This window comes from Fusarium fujikuroi, chromosome FFUJ_chr03, assembly GCF_900079805.1.
Source record: "Fusarium fujikuroi IMI 58289 draft genome, chromosome FFUJ_chr03".
Classification (NCBI taxonomy): domain Eukaryota; kingdom Fungi; phylum Ascomycota; class Sordariomycetes; order Hypocreales; family Nectriaceae; genus Fusarium; species Fusarium fujikuroi.
Window position 1 is genome coordinate 2,038,236 of NC_036624.1, and position 22,425 is coordinate 2,060,660.

Here is a 22,425-nt window from a genome sequence, read left to right on the forward strand (position 1 = left end):
GGACCGCCATTCCCAGAAGGGAACAATCGTTTCCGTACGCTGCCTCTCGGCGCGAACTTGTAGTTGATGATAATAGTTGATTATTATAGAACGAAAACGCCGCCAAGTTGATACCGCCACAGATCTGGGTCAGGGACTCTGCCGGCATGTTTCCTGCGACACCGGCGGTTTCGTGAGAGCTCCTCACGCTGCGTGGAGTGTTGATTGTGGACTCTGTAGACGATATTGTCTTCAACCTTTTTTTATTTCCTCTCTTTTGCTTTGTTTGTCTTCAACAAGACGCGTCAGGGGTAAGGGGCTTCGATGTTTCTGACTCAGTACTCTTGTAGTGTGTCAATTTGGCCTCGTAGGCCAAGCCAAGACAGGACAAGGCAGAGTGGAAGCGAAAAGTTTTGGCACTGCCATCTCTCGCATTATTAACGATACCCTTAGCCATACATGCACAATCTATCGCTCTCTGTGTGAGAAATTACACTCTTCCCCGCTTCAACGGGCGACGGACTCTGTATGTCTGCCCTTGGGCTACCTGGCTCAAGACCCACCAGAGGAAACGGTGCGATGACAGGTGACAACCGAGACATGTTCACGGAGTCCCGATGCTGAAGGCCTGAAGAATTTCACCGTGCTAAATCGATGCTTAGGGAAATGCTATAGCGTGGAGACCCGCGACCGCTGAGCGCGCTTGACAGTGGTTGTCGTTAGCCTGCAAGACGCCAGATGTTTCGCCCGGGTCAGGTAGCGCAACTAGACACGAGAGGAGGGAGAGTATAGATTGATGCCGAGAGATCATGTCTGAAAGGACAAAGGATGGCCAAGAAACGTCTCAGTTGAAGTGGCTTTCCACTGGAGAGGTCTCACTTGAGAGAGCTGCCTTTGTGGAGATGGGAGTGTGAGAGGGTGCGGTTCCATTGGCGACAGACAATAAGTGAGTACTATGTAGGTACTGTCATGTCTCGAACTGACAAAGACTTCACCCGGGATCCTTTCTTTGTTGCAGAGTCTCCCTTGACACGATCGAGCGCGTGATTTCTGCACATTGACGGAATATCTTCACTGAGTCTCATCTGCAGGTCTTCAGCTGTGTCGCTTTGGCGTGTCGATCATCATGTGCCAGATCGTGATTAGGATCTCCATCTCCATCCCCATAATACAGTAGTATCCAGGGAGCGACAAAGGAAATGAGATCAAGAAACAAGTACATATGCATGTACCCAGGGAGAGGAAGAGTGATGATGTCAATATGCCCTTTTCAGGGCGATCGTCTTTCGCCTATCTCTTCTCTAGGGAAGGATCCCAGTTTCATCTCTGGATCTATTGGCTAAATGTTCCATCGTCATGATGAAATCAAGTGGTTTTTTTACACATCTCCCTCACGGCTCCATGTCCCTCACCTTTCCTCCCTTCCTCCCTCCCTCACTCACTCACTCACTCACTCGCCCTCACCCACCTACCACAGTTCCACCATGAGCTCCGCTGGTGCACCGAATGCCGAGGCTTAATTATATTCGGAGCGCATTTGAAATCTCGATAGTCACCTTTCCGCCCTCGCTCCGAAGTACCTTGACTGAAGAGAGGTCTCGAACGACCCAGTCTGGTTCTGCAGCGATGACCTGCTCAACGGTATGGCTAGTTACCAGGCCGAGAACTTTGCAGCCTGCTGCTTTCCCTGCGCGGATCCCTGCTGGGCTGTCCTCGAGGACGAGGACCTGGGCGTCCTCCGCCTGCAGACCGAGACGCTCACGGCCGAGGCGGTAGCAGGCGGGGTCAGGTTTACCATTCTCGACGGACTCTGCCGTGACGAGGTGATTCGACGGCGGTGTGGGCAGGTCTCGAGCACGCAGCCATCCGGTGACGAGAGGGATGGTGCCCGAGGTGACGATCGCCCATGGGCTAGATCTGGCGATAAGTGCTTCTAGCATGGAACGGGCGCCAGGTATCTCGACAGCCTCGTGGCCGTGGTACTTGGGTAGACGTCCTTCCATGTCACGTACATCTGGGAAGTGATCAGCGGTCGCTCGGCCTAGCTAGCTATGATAGTCCAGTTACATGGGGGCATACCCGGCCTCGTCAGCACATACATGGCCGCCAGGATATATCCTCAAGTGAGGTTTTGCGTCTGACATGTCCATGCATATTCATGTGTTTGTGGGCTTTGCCATGCTTGCTGTGGCTGGGGTGTTGCTTTTATCACTTACAATCCCAGTTCGCCTTTTCAGGTGCGAGAATCTTGAGTATGTCGATGCTTCTTCGCCCATGAGAAGTCTCAAGGATAACTTCGGGGGCAACGCCTATCTCATTCCCAATTCTTTGCTTGGTTAGTCACTCACTCGGGTTGGCCGCGTAAGACGTGAGGTGGGTGCGGCTGCACTTACGTCTCCCAGTGCTTCACTACTGCGTCCGTGGAGTCGATGATGGTACCATCCATATCGAAGAGAAACCCGTCAAATGCAAGCTCCTGCGGGGGCAGGGTGTAGTCCGGAGTTGATCCCATTGTATCCTCTGAGCAAAGTATCTGGATGAACAAGGTGGTGGCTGCAGAGTCTGACAGAATGACTTGGAGGTTGCTTTTGGTGATTGTCTTGTCACGAAAATGCAATAGGCTTTTATGATTCCAACGTATATGTCTTTCTCGCGGTATCGCTTAACTTGTATAATATGAAAAAGTTTGCAGTCGCTCTGATGTAGGGTGTTTATAAAGGATGAATCCAAGCTGTTACTTGGTGGCTAGGTGTCTGTTTTGGGCAACTCCGCATGGAGGGGCTACCTCGAGTGGGGAAGTCTATCAAGAATCATGAGTACTTGTTATGGGATAGATGATGGCATATATTGTTCCAACTTTTGGCCTTTTTCTGCTGGTGAACATATACTTAGCTCATCAGTGCTATCTTTTCAGTCTATCCGAAATGCCCCCTTCGACTCCATTGTATTTGAGACATTGCATGCAAGTGACCCCGATAGATTCAGTGTAACGTGTAAAGTTCCGCAGTGCTTCAGTCGTCAAAAGTCAGTGTAATATAGCAGAAAGGAAGCCCTACTACTATTAAATCTTCAAGCTTACCATTGCCATAACACAGATACACAAAGACTAATTAGAAGCCAATAACATATAAATGATTACGATTGATCAAACAATGTATTTGTTTCTCAGTAGCTACCCTATACCCATACCGAACTTGGCAGCCTGCATGTCTTGGCAACGAATTAACATTAAACGCTGCTATGTCATTGGTCCAATTCCTGTTCCGTTCTCGTTGAACAAGTCAGAGTAATTATCTGTGATTCCTCGGCCAAAAATATGAGAGAGGAGAAAGAGAAAAGAAAAGAAAAGAAAAGAAAAGAGTAAGCAGATCTTAAGAGAAATAAAAAACTGAGGTCAACTTAAGTCTGATTTAGGATTCAATAGCCCAACTTTACCCTTTTTATCTATGTCTTCTCACTCAGCTTACCCATGGAGGGTTATTAGGTATTTATAGGTTGACAACTTGATGATCCTGTCATCCCCACTAGCTAGTATATCAAGAAGACCAGATTCTCCCCCTTGTCTCCATCTTCCTGGTCGCTAGTTTATTCTATTATAAATATAGTCTCGACGCATAATGGGTTCGCAGATTGGAGACCCCGATGAGATTACTGTGCTTGTCACAGGTTTTGGTGTATGTTTTTGCTTCCTCTCTCATATCAAGCGTCATTTGCTTGCTTGACCACCCCGCTCGACGTCACACAGCACTGCAAAGCTCAAGATCGTGACATCTTGGGCGGGATATGCAGTGTCATATGAGTTGTGTAACTCCTGCTAACCCGCAGATGCTATAGCCGTTCAGGGAACAGTACCCCGTTAACCCCTCATGGGAAATCGCCAACAGCTTGCCTTCATATCTTCCTCCGCTACGAGCCAAGGACCCTAACTCGAGGCATGTAGCTGTGGTTCTGCCAAAGGTACGCATCGTGGTGCACCCTGAGGCTATCCGTGTCAATTACCGGGTTGTGAGGGGCCTTGTGCCATCGTTCCATGACACTCCACAGAAGTTTGACATTGTCATTCACGTTGGAATGGCTGGTCCTCGACCGTTCTACTCCATCGAGAGGAGAGGTCACCGTGATGGGTACAAGCATCCGGATGTCGATGGCGAATACATAGACGGAGAAGAAGAGAGAGAAAGGAATGACTGGCCCTGGCGAGGCCTCCCAGAGGAGATTGAGACGGAGCTGAATCTCGATGAAATCCTCCCTCTGTGGCAGGGGTACAGTTCGGTAAGCTTAGCAGATCTGAGGCCGTGTCAATACTGACAGGAAGCACAGGAGGCGGATCTGCGCATATCAGAAGATGCAGGCCACTTCATGTGCGACTTTATCTATTACTCAAGTCTCTCTGAGCTGTGGAAACTGCAGAGGCCCAGAAAGGCCCTGTTTCTTCATGTCCCAGCCGATGCTTCGCCTACGAGTGTTGCGAAAGGGAGGGAACTGACATTAACTCTCATTCGATCAGTTGTTGAGAGTGACATGATTGATAAGAATAAGCTTCTGGTGAGTAAGACTGCTGGCGAGGAATTGTGATGTGGTTTTCCAGGCGCCCGGGGATGGATCATTAGCAGGAGTTGTCAGCATGTTTTCATCGTTATGTGAATCTATATCAATCTATATCAATCTATTCGTGTTTTGGTTGTTATTCAACTATGGAGAAATAGCGTCCTCGAAATGTCAATTTGATAGTAGTGTGTTACGGTTTTGAATGATCATGACATCATAAGCCGAAGCTTCACTATTCCAAGAGTTTCTCCCATGAAGCGTATCTCATGATTCTGACCTGACCCATTCAAATGCCAATTGGTTCACAAAACAGTCCATACATCATTGACGAATCATTGGCTCTGACTTAGTTATCGCCGGCGTCCGGAGATGCTGGAAGGGGAAGGCCTCCATTCTCCATTCCTCAATCTCCACTTGTGACCCCGAGGAGCCGATATAGACAGACTCCTCTTTCACAACCTACTCGATATCCATCAAGCCAGAATACCCAGCCCCGAAAATGTGTAAAAAAGCCACCTGCGGAACCTGCAGTAAGTCCATGCATCCAATATCAAGAAAATGGCACTAAAATGCCTACAGAGAAGACCTCCTGGTGGGGTTGCGGCAGCCATATTCAGTCCGTTATCGACAACGTCCCGGAGGCTGAGCGCTGCGAGTGCGAGCCAAAGGTCGACGTTGGCGGTGCTTCATACCCGCCTATGGCTGCGTCTCCCAACTGACTTATCGAGAGAGCTGCGGCTCTGGTCCTATGGACACGTGGCAAGAAAGCGATGTGGTCACCCACTGGTGTTGTGGAGGAGCCATTGTAGTGTGTGCTCCTGATGTGAGGCGATTGTAGGAGATCATGGATTGGCGTGCGTGGCGTTGGGGTTGACTCAGGAGCTAGGACTGGAGGTTGATGACTACATGACTAAGAAACTATCAGCAAACGCTCAGGGCAATAATTTCCCATTCCCGTGAACTGTTATCGTGCTGTATCTTGAGACAATGAATCTCAGCATACAGGGGCGTTCAAGCCCAGAAGATGTTAGACCAAGCCAAAAGCTCGGGGAAACCCTTGGTATAGCAAGGTCTTCCTATGGTATGTGACTGACTAACAGAAGAAGTAGATAAGCGGGAAAAGGACAAAGGAGCGGTCACATAAAATTAGAATAGGAGGTCATGAAGAGGGTGCAGAAGAGGGCGTCGTATTGATTGATATAGATAACAGCTGCCACATCCAGTTTTAACTACCTCCTTCTCGCGCCACCACCAGACACAGCATCTCCTCTCTCCGCTAAGCTTACTACCTCCTGAATACCAGCAGCCTCCTGTTCCTCCTCCAGAGCCAGAATTTCCTCACGGCAATCCCACCACTTCTCCTCACTAAGCTCAAAGGCCTTAGCTTTGATCTCCTTGATAGCTAGTGTCTCGGGCTGGATGTTCTTCCAACGGAGGCTCGTCATCAGAATCTCTTGCCACTCAGCTGATGTACGGACGAAGAACTCTCGCCGACTCTCGAAAGGCTGTTGTTCTGTCAGTAACGCACTCATGGTATTGAAGCGGGGATGCGAAATACTTACTCTAGGATGCGGTAGCCCGTCGTCCACAGAAGTGGCTGCAGTCTCAGTCTCATCGTCTTCTGAGGGCGTTGAAGGCTCCGATGAAGGATCTGACGAAGCCTCAGAAGCCTCAGAAACCTCATCTTGCTTCTTCTTTCTCTTACTGGGTGTGTAGAGTTGCTGACCCGTTTCTTCCTCGTCCTCGTCTTCTTCATCCTCGTCATCCTCGTCATCGTCATCGTCCTCGTCATCAGACTCCTGAGATTCAAGTCAGCCAGCAAAATTTCATACGCCATTTCGACATCACTTACGATCCAGTCTTCGACGGGTCGACTAAAGATCTCCTTACAACCATCTAGTTTTCCAAGATCGATGGCATAGAGATCATCAAATGTGAACTCCCGGTCTCCCTTCTCAAATGTTCCGCCATAGATATAGAGAACATCGTCTTGAATGGCCAGTTGAGCATTAAATCTTACATGTGGGGATTCCATGGTTACTGGCATTTCTCTTGCTGGCTTGTCGTCGTCTCTTTCCTCTTCCTTCTTGGCGAGCTCGATCTCATCAGCGTCATCCAGAGAAGCTCCAGTCTCCAAAGCAGCAAGCTGCCTCAGAAGCTCGTCTTCATTTGCTTGAGCCCGACCACGACGCCCGCCTCGGGGCTCAGCAGCATTCTTCTTCTGTTGACGAGGCTTTCGTAGGCCCAACGGCATGAATCGATTTCGTTCAATGTTCCAAGCGAAAAGCTGGTTGAAGAACTCACTATCCATACCCTCCTCACTAGCCTCAACGTCGTGCACTCCCCCAAAGAGAATACCGCGGCCCTTGTGCCAGGCCATTGTCGCACCAGCACGTGTAGGGTTGGGGGCATTGGCAGGCTTCTTTCGCTTTTCCCAGCGAACGACCGGGGGAGTGTTGGGATTGGCGTCTGTGGCAGGTTGCAAGATTCTGAGGAAGAAGCAGTCTTCATGAACCTTGGGAATAAGAACATTTCGCTGAGCCTGGCTAGGTCCCTTGTTGCCCTTTTGCTTGACGTTGACAGTCGCCTTAACACGTGAGTAACCTCCGTAGAGAACCGCACCTTGTTCATGGGGTAGCAGAGTGAAAGATGAGCGAGCGTCTGGCTTGAGCTGGGCAGGAGGCAGCTGAGGAGAATGCCACATAAAGTTAACAGTATCAAAGATCCAAAGATCTGATAGGTACTTTGTCTGATTTGAAGTGTCTTGGAAACCACCAAAGAGGATAATGTACTGCTTCCAGTACGTCATCCGATGACCACTTCGAGCTGAAGGGCTCTTGTCCTTACCCTTGCTCTCAATCTTGGTCCACTCCCTCGTTGCAGGCTCCAGCCTCCAGAAGTCCGAGTAGTGGTGAAATGTGCCCTGCTTTGGCGAGGAGAACTCCCCGCCAAAGAGATAGACGTGGTTCGGGTTTCCAGCTCTGGTCCAAGCATGACCAGATCGTGGGAGTGGAGCGTTGGGTGAAGTTACACATCGCCACTCATCTCTGTTAATGTTGTAGATATTGAGATCGTTGAAGAACTGAGCGAGAGAGCCATTGAAGTATTCACCGCCAAAGAGTAGTAAAGTATTGCTATCATGAGGTGAAGCCATCAACGTTGAGGCAGCTCTCGCTCTCGGAGGTGCATCAATTACTGTCTCAGTGATCTTGAGGAACTGCTCCTGTTGTCTTCGGTACTCTTCCAGCACCTCATCAAGATCAACATCTTCGGCATCACTTCCTTCGACCTTGGCGGCCTTATTCTTGGCCTTCTTTTCACCCTTATTGGCCTGCTTGGCTGCTTTCTCAGCCTAATTCTGATCATTAGTCAAACGTTCAACATGTCATGATGCATGGAGGGGCAGTCGTATTTGGAGGGGTAATTAATTGATGGAGGGGCAAAGACATATGCGGACACGGTAGCACAGAATATGACGGCACCTTTTTTGCCTTTTTGGCGTCAGCGTTCTTCTTTTTATCTTTGGCCATGATGATGAAAGGTATTTGGCACTGTAGAACAAGTTGCCAAGTTTGGGCCCCAATGCGAAAATTCCTGCGCGTGGATGGGTTTCCTACAGGTTTTGATCAAGTCAAATCCAACCATTCACAGTACAGTGTCAACTATACAACATACACTGTATATCGATCACCGAGGCAATTGGAATAAGCTGGATAATACACCTTTGAGCAATACGCCAACGGTCTATTGATGTCTGCATGAGCTGAAAATTATATTAATATGCCGTTGAATAGGCAAGGTATGGTATCAAACAGATAAGTATGGTTGCCCCCAACAGCATCATGATCTCGTCAACCAAATGCCCGAGACTCTCAGCAACACCCTTCCTCAGGTATAGACTTGTTCCATTGCAATGCGAGTCGCGGCAGTGATCTTATTTTGGAGGGCATCTTTCACTGACGGGCCTTTGAGTATTTTCCTGGAAGATAAGCTACCAGGGCCTTGCTGGCACCCTCCATGCAGTATTGAACAACCTCAACTTTCCTATCAGGAGGTGCTAGCCTAGCGATTTGTCGAATATCGCTCGTCCGGGGTAGAAACAACGCGTGATCCAGCCTGTTGTATGCAGTGTGTAAATCGTCAAGATTATACGGCTGCATGTTATAAAGATTAAACACTTCATCAGTGCGGTATCCGGGGCCGCCCCAAGGTGGACTCGCAAACAGTACTGTTTCGTCAAGGCTTACTCTTAAATTTGGGTGCAGTTCTTCTGTGTGATTGAATAACTTGTCGAGGTACTCGAAGCTATCACCGAGAACCCACGTAATTAGCCCCGGCGCGATACCATAGACCTTGGCATTGTTCTGGGCACAGGCTAAGGTTGAAGGGTCGCGTTCGATAGAGATAACGCGACTCCATCGTTCAGAAAGAGCAAATGCAATACTGTTACCCCCTGCGCCACCAAAGACATCAATTAGGATATGCTTCTTTTGGTCGGTGCCATACATATCATGAGCAACTTGGCTAGATTAGAGTTAGCGGAGCCTTGAGGGGGTAGGTATAGGAATTGTATGCTCACTTTGCTACTGGCTCGGGCGTTACACCGAACCAAGCATCGTCTGTCATGTAAACCCCATAGTCGTACAATGAGAAGATCGAATATCGCTGCGCAAAGTATCTGACAATATTAGCACGATCGACAGAAGTGAACTAGTCAACAGTTGCTCACTTTTGAATATCCCATGGCACCTCATGCTTTCCTTGATAGTGGTGACAACTATCAGTTAGAGGCAGCTCTTCAGCGGGCTTCATAGAGTACTCGGAGTCGTCCAGCGACAATTCTACCCCTGAACTACTCATGTCTTGATTCAAAGAATAGTACGAGTAGGTTTTGTATTAAGCGCTAGCAGCCATTCTTTCTCAAAAGTTGAATGTATTGACTTGCCATGAGCAAGTCGAAGAGCTCAAAGGTTGAAATTGAGCACGAGGCTGACGATGAGCTCCCCACAGTATGCCCCACATGAAGACTAGTGGGCTTGGCACAGACGCCATCGCTGCAAGGCTGCCAACTGTAATAGTGACAGCTTGCGATTGCTCGATCTGCCCTTGACATGCTTCCATCTGATACAGTACTAAACACATCAGCCCCTCTTGATCCCCAGCAATAATAGACACACACAGATCTGGAGAAAAAGTCATCGAAGCAATGTTTAATGCGCTAAACCGCTTCATCTCGCGCCTGGACGGAGATGTCCAGCAGCAGAGGCAACAAGAGCGAGGCTCCTTCGGCTTCCAGGTGCTGCGCAATACCAACCTGGAGCTTGCTATCGAACCCTGGTTCGACTTTATTGTTGGAATCAATGGTAGACCTATTGTATGTCGGCTCATTCTAGGCACTCTAAGCTCCTTATCGCTAACAAGTAGTCTAGGAGGACCCCGAACCAGCCTTGTTCAGCCAGGAAGTGAGAAACTGCGCGGGCAGCACAGTTACCTTGGGATTATGGAATGCAAAAGTAAACTATTAACTTTGTGCCTTCTGAACTCTCCTACTGACAACTATTAGGGCCAAAGAACGAGAGAAATCCATGCGCCTGTTGCATTAGATACTGCATCCCTCGGTCTTTCGCTCCAATACGCTCCGCTGGCCCTTGCTGCTAACATCTGGCACGTTCTCGATGTCCCCGCCAACTCCCCCGCCGATGCCGCCGGTCTTCTGCCATATAGTGACTATATCCTCGGTAGTCCTGAGGGTGCGTTATATGGCGAGGGTGGCCTGGGCGAGCTCGTCGAGGACTTTATCGGACGGCCGATGCGAATCTGGGTCTACAACAACGAATACAATGTCACCAGAGAAGTCACAATACAGCCTAGCAGGGATTGGGGTGGCCAAGGAGCGCTGGGTTGCGTGCTTGGATACGGAGCCCTTCACAGGATACCTCCTCCTCTGAGCGAGCCCGTTGATGCCCCTGGCGAGACGATGTTCGATGGAGCCACCAATGAGAAGAGCGAGGACGCATTTACTCCCGCGGTAGGTGGCTCGGAGCCCGCCCCTCCAGCAGGAGACTTTTTGGTGCCTGCACAGATGATAGGTGATGCTCCGGTGAGTGCACCGCCGAGGGGAGCTGGGAAGAAGAAGGAACGCCATGGCCACAATCCCAACAGGCTGATGGATGATTACTTTAAAGAGGAGGAAGAGAAGAGTCGGGCTGTGGACAATGCACCTTCGGCTAGGAACTCACCAGCCCCTCCCCCACCCAAAGGCGGTCCTCCAAGGGACTCACCAAAGCCAGAGACTCAGGCCAGTGGTGGTGAAGCAGAATGAGATTATGGCAAGATAGCACATGTGAATGATTCCCCTTGCTGATTGTTCTATTTCCCGATCTATTGGTCAAACTTTTAAAGAATTTCGTGATTTGCCGTCTTTTATCGTACACTGCTTGATGGGTCCGATGTAGCCCTCAAGAGGTCCCTATCCCACCAGGGTCACAATATTCAACTAGCCGTCTAGTTGATGAAGTTGATGGCGAAGAAATGCAGGATCAAGCTGCAGACGATGTAGTCGGCGAAAGCCCTGGAGAAAGTTAGTGTTGGGCCTCCTTTATAAACCCGAGTTCGACAAACCTTTCGGGGGATACTGAAGGGCAATCGTTCTTGACAGCCTCATTTGTTTGAAGTCGTAGCGAAGCTGGATATCATTAGCCATAATCTTTCGAGGCCGTCGGTCGTCGGTTGTCGTAACATACCAGTCAAGACGAACTGCCCAACCGTCACACAGAAGCCGGACAGGAAAGCGTTGAAGGGCTAAGAAGCATTAGAAATCGATAAACTATTACAGATTCATAGGTAAAGACGCACGAAGGTGCCAGCGAGGGCGCAGTTGATGAATTGGAGAACACCGACGACAACAAGGAAGACCATAAAAGCGTCAACCAACTTGATGCGCTGAGGAGTATTGTTGACGTAGTGATTGTAGAGGTTCTGGACTACCTTGTCCCACTGAACTTCGCCCTTGATTTCGTTCTTGGCGATAGTGACGGGCTTGGGCTGAGGCTGAGGAGGAACTGAACCAGCGCTGGTGGTGCTGGCCTGAGTTGTAGCAGCGGCCGAGGGGGTGATATCGCGGACGTTCTTCTTAGCCGCCATTGTTGTAATTCGGGAGGGTCTGTTGGATGAGTTGGGCTGTTTGCTCGGTGTATGAGTTTCTTTCGATATTATGAAGCTTTGGTGATGGTTGATTCGTAGTGTTTGACGTACGTACGTTGGTGTTGGTGGATTTGGTTAGTTCAAAGTGCAGCAGGAGAGCTTCCTCTGGACACGAAAGCTCCAAGGTGAACTGAAGGTGATTGGTTCACAAAAAGCCAAGAATCCGGGGGTTAGACCCACGCTCACCACGAACTGCGAGGTACGTACCTCGAATATGTCGTCAATGGCCGAGGGCTCCGCAGCTTCGTCTTAGACATAAAAGAACAAGTTGCTGTTTCATCTTGAAAGTTCACAAATTTATTGAGAGAACAGGTAGTAAGGATACAAGCAATACAATGGTTAGTCATGAGCCCTATAACAGCCTTAACCAGCTCGTTGGCTAACAAGTTTAGGCCACCGTCAATTACCACGATCTTGAGCTTCCCGCCTACATCCTCGGCGCTCTGACCGCAGGAGGCGGTATCATGGGATACGCGCGCACACGATCTGTTCCTTCAATCGTTGCTGGCTGCGCTGTTGGATTCTTATGTAAGTCCCAATATTACCTCCCTTGTCTTCCTCGTAGCGTGTCAACGTGTTAACAACTTGCTTGTAGATGCTCTTGGTGGCTATCGCATTCAGAATGACCAGCCTTATGGAGTCGAGCTTGGTCTTTTAGCCTCCGTCGTGCTTGGGGGATCTGCTTTCCCCCGAGCCCTTCGTCTGAGGAAACCGGTTCCAATTCTTCTCAGTGTCATTTCAGCATTTGGCCTCTTCACCTATGGTTCTGCTCTTCGAAGGAAGGCCTGAGACAGCTGTCAGATGATGGTAGCTTAGTCAAAGTAATTATACGATACAATAGAACCACTTGTTCTGGATCGATGGACTGGCAAAGGGAGGAAAGAAAACAAAGGACCTCAATCCTAAATGACAAAAAGACTTAGGTAATATAGCCTAAGCTTAGGATAACTTTTGCTAGGTTTATTTTGATACCTTACATTAAGGTTTGCTGTTTTCTTGCCCCCCAAAGACTGGCTATCTGGAACTGTTCCGACTCAGTGTGAGACATCGATATAGTGTTGTGATATGCTTAACACCAGAACCCGGACCACTTCCCTCGATTGACATATGATATGAGAAAGCGCTTTAAATGCAATTCTATCGATATAGTGTATTATTAAGCGATCACTATAGAATTCTGGTAGGGTTTAGGTCAGGCTCCTCCTTATAGTAAGAAGATAGGAATAAACGGCTTCAAAAAGCGTCAAAGTAGAATCTTACAAGGCATGAAGTTCTTCTCTCATGCCTTCTATTCACAACATTCCCAACCATCGACCGCCATGAGTCGTGTATTGTGGGCTGTCTCATCTGATTAATACCGATCTAGGGGAGGAAAGAAAATACAGGTCCTCAATCCTAAATTACAAAAAGACTTAGGTAATATAGCCTAAGCTTAGGATGACTTTTACTAAATTTATTTTGATACCTTACAGTAAGGTTTGCTGTTTTCTTGCCCCCTGAGGCCGATGTTCTGACTCTTCAACAATGACCGGCCAAGTTTCAGGGAGAATCATGGGTTTAAGGCTAAGCTTTTTACATGCATCATAAATGTCTCATACCGGAATTATTTCCTCTTAGGCTAACGTTCGCTTATCATCCTCGATTACACATGTTATTCTTGGGTTGGGAGCATTCGAATAAGAACGAAAACCTTTCATCATGTTTCAGATGGTCCTATTATGTGGTGTGGCTCGGCTTGTAATTTGGAAAATACTGGATTTTTGAGTATCGCTGAAGAGTTCATTATCGAAGTAGACTACAGCGGCACAACCGTCCCTTGTAGTGTTATGGTTTCTCTGATCCCAAAACCAAGCTTTCATCCATGGAATGTCGATATTCAACTCACTAAGCCTGGATGACATCCTGAAAAATTGTAGTGCAAGGGGATCCTTGGCATGTCACTCTCAGATATGCAGACTGCACAAGACGTTGATTTAAACTCTCCTGAACTTAATTGTCACACCATTCGTAGTCTTTCTAACCGCTACAAAAATGAGACAGAAGAAAGCAGCAGAAGACTCGCGTTAGCTGCAGACAACTAGAGGCGACTGCGTGGATCGACTGATAGTAGGTAATCTCAAGATGATCATCGACCTGTTGGCATTGGAATGGGTCTTATTGATGAGTGCATTGGGGTACTTTCTAAGTTCCCCTTTTGTAGTTGCTATTCAGATATGGGCTGCTCATGAAAGGTGTATAAAGAACCTTCTTAATCTCACCCACCGACCACTCCTTGAACTGAAAGCCAGAGGAAAGCAACGTTTGCACTCGATTTGATTAATTCCGCAATACCTTCTTAAAGATGGGATTTCATCTGTCAAGTCTCGTTGCCTTAGCAGCACTGCTGCGTGCTTCATGTGCATTCAGTGTCACGGCAAACACAGACGGAAACGCTCTGGCCTCTGCTATCTTTGGCAATGGCATAAGTGTCATCTCAGCGTCCTTTACAGGGGCATCGGTTAGCTCTGGAACATTCACTGATGGACCTTTCGGTATGGGAGACGCAGCGATCCTCACCTCGGGAGCTGCTGTGGGAGCTCTTCCGAATGGAGACCACTACGTGAATAATGGTGCGACTGGGTCAGCAACGTATTGCGGCGGCGGTTCAAGTAACAACGCTGCGATATTGACTGCGGATGTCATGATTATTCCAGGCTTCGGAGGAATGAGATTCGAGGTTGTCATGGCTTCGGAAGAACTTGGGTTAGTACTACTGGCAACAAATCGGTTTACAGTCAACTAACAAACCAAGGGGCGCTCCTGATACAATTGGCATATTCGTTAACAACCAGAACTATGCTTTGGATGGTAGTGGGAATAGGCTGACCGCGACGAACCCGTGGCTGTCACAACCTCTGGTGATCGTACCGCCCAACAGCGTTACCTCGTACCCCGGCTCGTCGGCGCCTTATTGGATCGATGTACCGTCACTTCCCGCCAGTCCGCAGACTGTGGTCGTCGCAATTTGTGATGCTGGAGACGCCATGTGGGACTCAGCCCTGATGATTAAAGCTGAAGCCTGCGTTGACTGCAACGAACCTTTCCGGCTTGCCTACGTCACAACCACAACTACATTGGCAGCAGGCGATACTCCCTATACTTCTACCATCACTGCTTCAGGAACTGTGTCCGGAACGATCGAAATCGGGGTAACAGCAGAAGAAACCTCCACCACTGCCGAGGAGTCTACGACGACGACAGTTGCAGATGAGACAACAACTACCTCTGAAGAGCCCCCTACATCAACTACTCAGGATGAATCAACAACAACTTCTCAGGAGGCAACTAGTACTGTTGAGAATACAAGTGTGGCAACCACTAGCAAAGAGACGGCCACTATGACCACCCCTGAGGCGACTACTACTACAACTGCCAAGGAAACAACATTCACTGCTTCAGGCACCACCACCGTTTCTACCACAGAATTGATGGAGACATCGACCGAAGCCAGTAGCTCAATCATTTCAGAAGAACTCCCAAACTCAACCATGACAACAGCAGATACAACAAGTGTCGAACCAAGTGACACAGTTACAGAGTATTCAACCATCGTAATCGAACCCACTCCTACCCCAACATCTGATACTGCCACTACAACAGCTCCAAACTCTTCCAATGAGAGCACTAACAGCCTCGGAACAACGAGTTTGCCTGAAAGCTACATAGATAACACGACTACCTCTCGCGAGGGAGTTCAAGTGTCATCTACTGTCCTAGCAGTCCAAACATCTACCGATGAGGTCACATCGAGCTTGAGTAGTGACCTCCCAATCGAGCTGACAACAAGTGAGTTCTTGGCGCGCATACATCTAAAAAGCCCATGATCCCTGTCACAGTTCATTGCATGATAGTTACAAAGAACCCAGTACTAACAGCGAAACAAGCCTCCATACCGGACATGACCACAACCGAGTCCTTGGAACCAAGTGCTGTCGAAGAGACGGAGTCCTCGACAGGCACAATCTCAAACTCAGTGGAGGAGACAAGCCTTAGTTACGGTAAGACACTTACACACGACAAGAGTGATCTCTGATGTTTCCCCCTTAAACCTCACCTAATGTACATAAACTGGATCTGACACTAAGCTTCCGAACAGCCGTGACTTCAACAGCCCAGGACACATCGTCTCCAGCGACATCAACAGTTGCTACCTCATCTTCCGTACCGTCTAACCTAGCAGTGATCGGGACTTTCAAGTTCTTCGGTTGCTTAGGGTCTGCAGCTGGCTATCCCAGCTTTGGCTTGATCGGAGAGGGCCCTGATATGACTACCGCAGAGTGTGCGAGGTTAGGAAGAGGACGTGCTTATATAGGCATCTACCAGAGGTAAGTTCTGAGTCATTAATGCTACGCTCATCTGGCTGATCTGAATTAGGTCCTGTTATGCTGCAGATACTCTGGACTCTGCTGAAACTGTGACCAACGGTCGCTGTGATCTGCCATGCCCTGGGGACCCAGGCCTGTTCTGTGGCGGTGTGATTTTGACCGACTCAAGCCCGGACTCGCGCCTTCGACGTCGAGATGCCCCCCCTGGCATTTTGCTCACTTTGTATGCGCAGATTGAAGCCATATCAAGCTCTTTGACCGCCTCGGAAGCTCCTAGCACAGCAGGGATATCTTCTCTCGCAGTCTCTACAGAGATCACTCTTCAACCTATCTTGACCTCTGAGTCTTCCGGCTTGCCTACCGAGAACCCGACAATTTCGAATTCCCCATCCTCAAGCACAGAAACATTTGTTGATTCCGTCATCACCCTTGAGCCTTCAGTTTCTGTCACTAGATCACAAGACGCAAAGCCGATCACGCCCCCATTCCCGACAACTGTCTCTTATTATGCAGGTAACTTCACCAGAACCGAAGCTGTGGAGCCAATAATCACCACTGTGACATACACCGTTGTTGACCCCAATAACCCGTCTTACCTGACTATCACTGAGTATTGTACCACGTTGCGACCGCCCCCTTGCCACAGATGTCAGTATCAGAAACCGCCAACGGTTGAGATGACGACTATCGAGGTGGGTTGCAATAGGTGCGGCCACAATGGAGAGAACACCATTGCTCTTACTGTTCCAGCCGGTGCAGTTGTCGCAGCTCCCACAAGAGAATATGCAGCTCACGAAACACACATCGTTGAACATTACGAGCTTAAGCCGGATACTCAGGGGACTCAGCCCAAGAATTCTTCCCCTGCAGCCAACGGCAGCCATGGTCAAGCGGAGCCTTCTGCAGTACCTCTGGGAGGAAACGGTTATCCTGATGCCCCCAAGCCAACGTTTCACCGCAGGCCAGCTCCAACTCATACACCAGTGGTTGTGCCAGATGCTTCTGTTGTCATTGTCTCAGGGGCGGTGGTAAAGGCGATCGACGGAATCCTGGCGACAATTCTCATGATGTTTGGTCTTGCTTTTCTCCTGTAGAGATTTCACTGAGTCATCGACCCTCAGTTGCTCTCCCTTTCTTCTTCCTCTTCTCTTCATTTTTGCATCTTTCTAAGAGCAAGAATGAGGTAGACAATATTGTAATACTGCACATATTTCATAGAACATAGTCTAGGGGAGGAAAGAAAACTCAGGACCTTGACCCTAAGCGATAAAAAATACTTAGGTAAACTTAGCCTAAACTTAGGGACTCTTTGTAAAGTTTATTTTGACACCCTATATCAAGGTCCGGTGTTTTGTTGTTCCCTGAGGATAGTGTGTCCTGCTTGATGATCAATCTTGGCGTCCCAATACAAGTTTGGTTTCAAGAAGTGATCGTGATATAGGAACATGCACTTCATGGCCACTAAGAGCAACTTGAGAACTGAGGTAGGATCGTATGATTAATAGTTTTACTGTCACAATCTCATGCTTCCTTGACATGGATTTCTCGCCCAGAACGCCATCCAAAATGATTCTAGTATACAGGTCGAATACAGCCCATCGTCAATGGATTCGCTTCGTGTCGAATTCGGGTCGTTGGCATCGTATCGTAAGGCGTTTCTACATCACAGTCCCAATTCCCGCTGCTGCTCCCGGATTTTGTCGCGCTTTGCCCGGGCAGCATTTCGATTCTCGGCCTGCATCTTTGATCGCTCGATCTTTAAGCATTCATTGACCTTCTCTTTGGCATCATTGCAGCTTCCCACAGCCTTGTGCATGAAGCCTTGGCTATGGCACTGTTCGAGGGCAGCGATGACCTCTTCGCACGCTGTGACTGGAGTTAGCGCGCGTTGGCGATAAAGCGCTCGATGGACTTACCCAGAGCGTTCTTTGTGTGAAGATGAGGATGCATGATGATGTTGATAGACTGGAAAGGCAAAGAGTTGGAGGACCCTCAAAGTAATCCAGTGATCGCCACATGCTGAGGAGATTGAAAATTGGGTCGGGGCGCACGGACCAGGCGGGAGGCTCCATGGGATTTGGAGGGGCATGGATCGTATTTGCGTTGGCTTCTATTTCCACACAAGAGAGCATCTATTGATACTCAACCAACAAAGAGAAGCATCATATCGAAACACTTTGCTTCCTTCAAAAAAAGATGTCTTCAGCGGCTCAGGTACCTGCTAAGAAGCAGCAAGGTCAGCGCAACCCTCCTTCTGACACATGTCATGACGCCGCCTCTCACTCACGTTGTCTAGATCTTCAAGTCACCTACTCCAACTACAAGAACACTCTTCAGCAAATAGCTCAGAGAATTGGTGACATTGAGCAAGAAGCCGAGGAGCACAAGTAAGTGGCTTGCTCCTCATTATTGTCTTTACCATCATTCAAACAGGTTGAGCATGGCGCCGGCTTGTCCAAATTCCTCCTACAACATAGTATTACCGCGTGCTGAACCACTGATTCTGATTTGACCTTCAACAGGCTTGTTTTGGAGACACTAGAGCCCCTTTCAGAAGACAGAAAGTGTTTCCGTCTCATCAACGGTGTGCTTGTTGAGAGGACGGTCAAGGATGTAGTACCAGCCCTCAAGACCAACCAAGAAGGGCTTCGCAAGGTGCTGGATGACTTGGTAAAGCAATACAAGACGAAGCAGGATGATCTTGAGAAGTGGAAGGTAAGAGAAAAATCGAAATGATTTCAGTCCTTGGCGTAAGATTACAGAGCCAATACTAACGATTCTCCAGAAGAAGAACAATGTGCAGGTTGTACAGCAATAATGAGACTACGAGGACAGAATAAAAGAAAACGTTTGCATTAGTACCACAGAGGATTCATTTCTGAGAACTACCAGAAAATCGCATGCTTGCGATTTATTAGATGTGCCACTTTTGAACACAGCCTCATACGACAGAGCTTGCAACAACGCAATTACTCCTCAAAATTCCTTCTCTCTAGAGACAAATGCCACTCCATCGGGCCTCCCGGTGTTTCTGCTCCAGCCTCATTTGGACGCGGATGAGACGGACTTCCATGGCCTGCTTGCCGTCCAAATATCGGCCTCTCAGGCTGAACGAGCAACACGGCAGAAGGAATAGAAAGATGGTGTTGATGCGTTGTACACTTGCTGCGTGCTGTGGGGTTATGGCGGCAAAAGCGTCTGCATGCCCAACCGCATTGAGGCCCCAGAAGCATCAGAGTTTTTGACATGCAGGACGTCAAACACACAATGCAATGTAATGCGACGCAAGACCTAGACAGCGGGCATGTGTTTGTATGGACAGAAACACCCCGATTGACGAGGCTTGCCCACCGGTTGCATTAACTGGCCACATGTATCCTCGTGTCGGACCACCGTTGATGATGGTGATACCTTTTGAGGAGAAAAATGAGGAAATTTCCGCACACTCAATCTGTCTGAAACTCATGACTTTTGTGAGACTTACATCATGTTCCATGCCTCAACTGGAGACGTGTGCATCGAGGCGAAGTGCATGAGAATGAGAAAGCCAAAGGATGACAAAGATAGTACGATGGACAGCTGGCGTTTTCTATGTGCATGTATGCAACGTAAATTCAAAGTTACCTGTCTGATTGATCTTCACCGAGATCTGAAAAGAGTCTGATCGATATGGGGCAGCCTAGCCATGAACTGCAAGTCATCAGTTGCTGCCTTCACTCCGACAGCTCTCCACCACCTTTGTCAAGAGTAGCAGCATCCATCATGACCTTGTGGGGGCTAGTGCGTTCCTCTGGCGCAGCAGATCAGTTGTTGACATGCAGAAGCCATAAGATATGTACTTCTGACTGGTTGATATTGCACTTGTGTCCCCTCCTCAAATGGAGGCCCTGCGGCACAGCGGTCGTTCCAATGCTCTATCAGACGCTTCTAGTTCCGTGAAAATATGATCTTTGGAATGGCTTAAATGTGATCGAGTCCAATCAGACCTGAAGGACAGAGTGGCTGATGCTAGTAACTTATTGGTAACGCCTTCATAGGCTTGTTTGTTACCGAAAACCGTTGTATCGAACAGCAATGAACTGAGTTTAGGATCTTCAGGAACTCCTGTCATCGCAGCACATCAATAAAAGATCTATCACTTTTCGCGGTCATGCCGCCAAGTCGTCACTTAACGCACACTGCCTGCTTCACCTTGACTGTGCCGGGGGGCGGTCAGCAGGAACTCTGATGAGGCTATCATAGTCATCTATCCTAACCAGATACTGTGAATTATGTTCTGAAGCTGTTTGTGGCTTGGCTAGGATGGATGCTTTGGGTTCCAATCATGAGAAAGCCTTAACATTTGGCGTGAACTCCATGTTGCTTACAATGGAAGGGTTGTTAAGGTTTCAGAAGCCGTGATGAGCTTTGAATTAACTAAAGTCCCAAATCAACTGTTGGAAAAAGGGCATATGATGGTAAGGCCTCTTTGATTGGCACAATCAAGCCGTAACCTAGATGACCAACACTCCAGTTTGTCGGGTCCTTGCAGGTATTGGACCAGGCCGTTGACCATGTTTTACAAGGAGGCTGAACTATTTATTGGACTGTAATTTTTGAGCTAGGCAGAGAACTCGGGGCTAAGTTGTTGGCTTGCATCTGAGGCATACTATGCGGAAGCTTACAGGTTGCCATGTACAAATGAGGCCGACAATGAGTTACCCCAACAGCTCAGCCCAAAACTGAACCCTGGCGATGGAAGCGTGGATACAGTTTTGATGGGTGGCTTGATTGAAAATGCCATTGTCGAATAAGGAATCAGAGTGGCCCCCCTCTTCCGTTACCGCCCAGGTGGACTTGATCATGACCGGTCAAGTGCCTGATGGTAAGCAAGTGCCTGGACGTCATTTTGAGGAGACATTGGAGATGGGATCATATTCACAGAGATGGATGTGCTTGTCGAGAGAGAGATCCTGATCCAACAGCGCTGCAGTAGAAGGCCTCGCTGCAGCGCATCTATAGCAGAGCTGATATTGGGTGTAGCACCAGAATACCCATCTCGCACGTTTCCTCGGCCAGTACAGGACAGCAAGTATTACTGTAAACACGGGTTCTTTTTCGTACGATGGTCCCCCAAGCCAAGGCAGGTGAAAAAGAGTTTGCGACACACCGCCTGGGGCCATGCTCCTGTGTACCCATGGGAGTGTTTGCAGCAACTTGTCTACCTTTCTTTCCTAGACAAGCCCGGGGCTTTTGGCTTTTGCTTTTAGCGGCTGAAGGAATCAAGGAAGCGAGCAGATGGATGGTCCATCGAGCGAGTATTCCTTGACCGGGTCAGTCGGATTGATATAGCGGTGTCGAAAGGAACGATAGTTATACAGGAATTTGAGCATCTTCTCAGCACTGTGCCTGTAAGCTTTGGTGTTGCTTTCTTGTGAGGGTTTGTAGGGCTATTAAACTCCAATGTGCTGCTTCTGAGTTGAGTTGGCCCTACACGGACAGTCAACTAGCTCATTAAAAAGGCTTAGATACAGCCCAAGTTCGTTATCGATAACGTCTACTAAGTACCTACGTATGGAAGCGGCCAGCCTCCAGAGTAGGCAGAGAAACGAGGTACCTCAGCAATGGCGCCCAGGGTCTAAAGGTTAACAGTGCGGGTTGAGTTAGTGTGTACCAAGGTTGCTGGGGCTTTCAGCCTTGGGCTTGGGTTTGTTGTTGGCGTGTCAGGGAAACGAAACATCTCTTCTTAGTACCTTGTTAACCTCACTTCCACTTCCATCCACCACCACCAAAGCTGACCAAGTTTCTTCACCTTGCCCAAATCGATCAACGCAACTTTGACTAGTTGGATCGCGTCTTGACCGCATATCCGCTACTTACCATCTTAATCGTCTCGCTTGCTTAATAGCAGCTGCGATCAATCAATTGTAAGTCTCTTTTTCCAGAAAAGAACCCCACGCCCGCTGCTGCACTCCACATATGCACCTCAACTGCGACCACAAGCGAACAACTCAGACACCCTCTCGCTCGCGCTGCTCCTCGCACTCTCACTCACTCACTCTAGCCTCGCCTCCATCGCCTCCATCGCCACTGAGCTCTTTGCTTTCCCCTGCTGGCGAACCCCATCGCGCTCCATCATCAATCAGTCATCGAATCTACACACGCCCCAGTCCCGGCCTGTCCTGGTCCTCTTTGGCCTCCCAAGCTATTATTGATTATTCCCTCTGAATCTGGATCTGACGCAATTTGGTAGAACCCCGGCGGCGTATTAGAGCTGACATTGGCGAACGAGACGCTTGCTATCCTCGTGTAACACATTGTTCAAGCTCCGTACCCGGTAGAACCTTCGCAC

At 48.7% G+C, this 22,425-nt stretch overlaps 11 protein-coding genes; 6 read left to right on the forward strand and 5 right to left on the reverse strand.

The window, feature by feature from the left end:
• Positions 1-1,499: 1,499 nt before the first annotated feature.
• FFUJ_02752 (probable glycerol-3-phosphate phosphatase (glycerol-1-phosphatase)) lies at positions 1,500-2,491 on the reverse strand (the record flags this gene model as incomplete). XM_023574521.1 has 3 exons in its annotated part: positions 1,500-1,993; positions 2,196-2,305; positions 2,373-2,491. 3 exons carry the CDS (start codon positions 2,489-2,491, stop codon positions 1,500-1,502), a joined length of 723 nt encoding a protein of 240 aa, XP_023427861.1.
• A 1,105-nt stretch (positions 2,492-3,596) lies between these two features.
• On the forward strand, positions 3,597-4,554 carry FFUJ_02753 (uncharacterized protein; the record flags this gene model as incomplete). XM_023574522.1 has 3 exons in its annotated part: positions 3,597-3,653; positions 3,814-4,251; positions 4,300-4,554. 3 exons carry the CDS (start codon positions 3,597-3,599, stop codon positions 4,552-4,554), a joined length of 750 nt encoding a protein of 249 aa, XP_023427862.1.
• A 472-nt stretch (positions 4,555-5,026) lies between these two features.
• Positions 5,027-5,246, forward strand: FFUJ_02754 (uncharacterized protein; the record flags this gene model as incomplete). XM_023574523.1 has 2 exons in its annotated part: positions 5,027-5,057; positions 5,107-5,246. 2 exons carry the CDS (start codon positions 5,027-5,029, stop codon positions 5,244-5,246), a joined length of 171 nt encoding a protein of 56 aa, XP_023427863.1.
• A 510-nt stretch (positions 5,247-5,756) lies between these two features.
• Positions 5,757-8,057, reverse strand: FFUJ_02755 (related to Kel2p and Kel1p; the record flags this gene model as incomplete). XM_023574524.1 has 4 exons in its annotated part: positions 5,757-6,032; positions 6,090-6,326; positions 6,380-7,879; positions 8,010-8,057. The coding sequence occupies 4 exons, from the start codon at positions 8,055-8,057 to the stop codon at positions 5,757-5,759; spliced, it is 2,061 nt and encodes a 686-aa protein (XP_023427864.1).
• Positions 8,058-8,480: 423 nt separating this feature from the next.
• On the reverse strand, positions 8,481-9,387 carry FFUJ_02756 (related to TGS1 TrimethylGuanosine Synthase; the record flags this gene model as incomplete). XM_023574525.1 has 3 exons in its annotated part: positions 8,481-9,051; positions 9,107-9,205; positions 9,257-9,387. The coding sequence occupies 3 exons, from the start codon at positions 9,385-9,387 to the stop codon at positions 8,481-8,483; spliced, it is 801 nt and encodes a 266-aa protein (XP_023427865.1).
• Positions 9,388-9,733: 346 nt separating this feature from the next.
• FFUJ_02757 (GRH1-like protein) lies at positions 9,734-10,849 on the forward strand (the record flags this gene model as incomplete). XM_023574526.1 has 3 exons in its annotated part: positions 9,734-9,901; positions 9,957-10,040; positions 10,091-10,849. 3 exons carry the CDS (start codon positions 9,734-9,736, stop codon positions 10,847-10,849), a joined length of 1,011 nt encoding a protein of 336 aa, XP_023427866.1.
• A 182-nt stretch (positions 10,850-11,031) lies between these two features.
• Positions 11,032-11,670, reverse strand: FFUJ_02758 (related to apoptotic cell death regulator DAD1; the record flags this gene model as incomplete). XM_023574527.1 has 4 exons in its annotated part: positions 11,032-11,098; positions 11,149-11,212; positions 11,271-11,328; positions 11,383-11,670. The coding sequence occupies 4 exons, from the start codon at positions 11,668-11,670 to the stop codon at positions 11,032-11,034; spliced, it is 477 nt and encodes a 158-aa protein (XP_023427867.1).
• A 395-nt stretch (positions 11,671-12,065) lies between these two features.
• Positions 12,066-12,519, forward strand: FFUJ_02759 (uncharacterized protein; the record flags this gene model as incomplete). XM_023574529.1 has 3 exons in its annotated part: positions 12,066-12,068; positions 12,123-12,258; positions 12,326-12,519. The coding sequence occupies 3 exons, from the start codon at positions 12,066-12,068 to the stop codon at positions 12,517-12,519; spliced, it is 333 nt and encodes a 110-aa protein (XP_023428835.1).
• A 1,552-nt stretch (positions 12,520-14,071) lies between these two features.
• FFUJ_02760 (uncharacterized protein) lies at positions 14,072-17,188 on the forward strand (the record flags this gene model as incomplete). XM_023574530.1 has 5 exons in its annotated part: positions 14,072-14,472; positions 14,522-15,555; positions 15,654-15,767; positions 15,866-16,094; positions 16,144-17,188. The coding sequence occupies 5 exons, from the start codon at positions 14,072-14,074 to the stop codon at positions 17,186-17,188; spliced, it is 2,823 nt and encodes a 940-aa protein (XP_023427868.1).
• A 569-nt stretch (positions 17,189-17,757) lies between these two features.
• Positions 17,758-18,044, reverse strand: FFUJ_02761 (uncharacterized protein; the record flags this gene model as incomplete). XM_023574531.1 has 2 exons in its annotated part: positions 17,758-17,960; positions 18,011-18,044. 2 exons carry the CDS (start codon positions 18,042-18,044, stop codon positions 17,758-17,760), a joined length of 237 nt encoding a protein of 78 aa, XP_023427869.1.
• A 246-nt stretch (positions 18,045-18,290) lies between these two features.
• Positions 18,291-18,912, forward strand: FFUJ_02762 (related to Gim complex component GIM4; the record flags this gene model as incomplete). XM_023574532.1 has 4 exons in its annotated part: positions 18,291-18,330; positions 18,391-18,481; positions 18,617-18,809; positions 18,880-18,912. The coding sequence occupies 4 exons, from the start codon at positions 18,291-18,293 to the stop codon at positions 18,910-18,912; spliced, it is 357 nt and encodes a 118-aa protein (XP_023427870.1).
• Between the last annotated feature and the right edge of the window lie 3,513 nt (positions 18,913-22,425).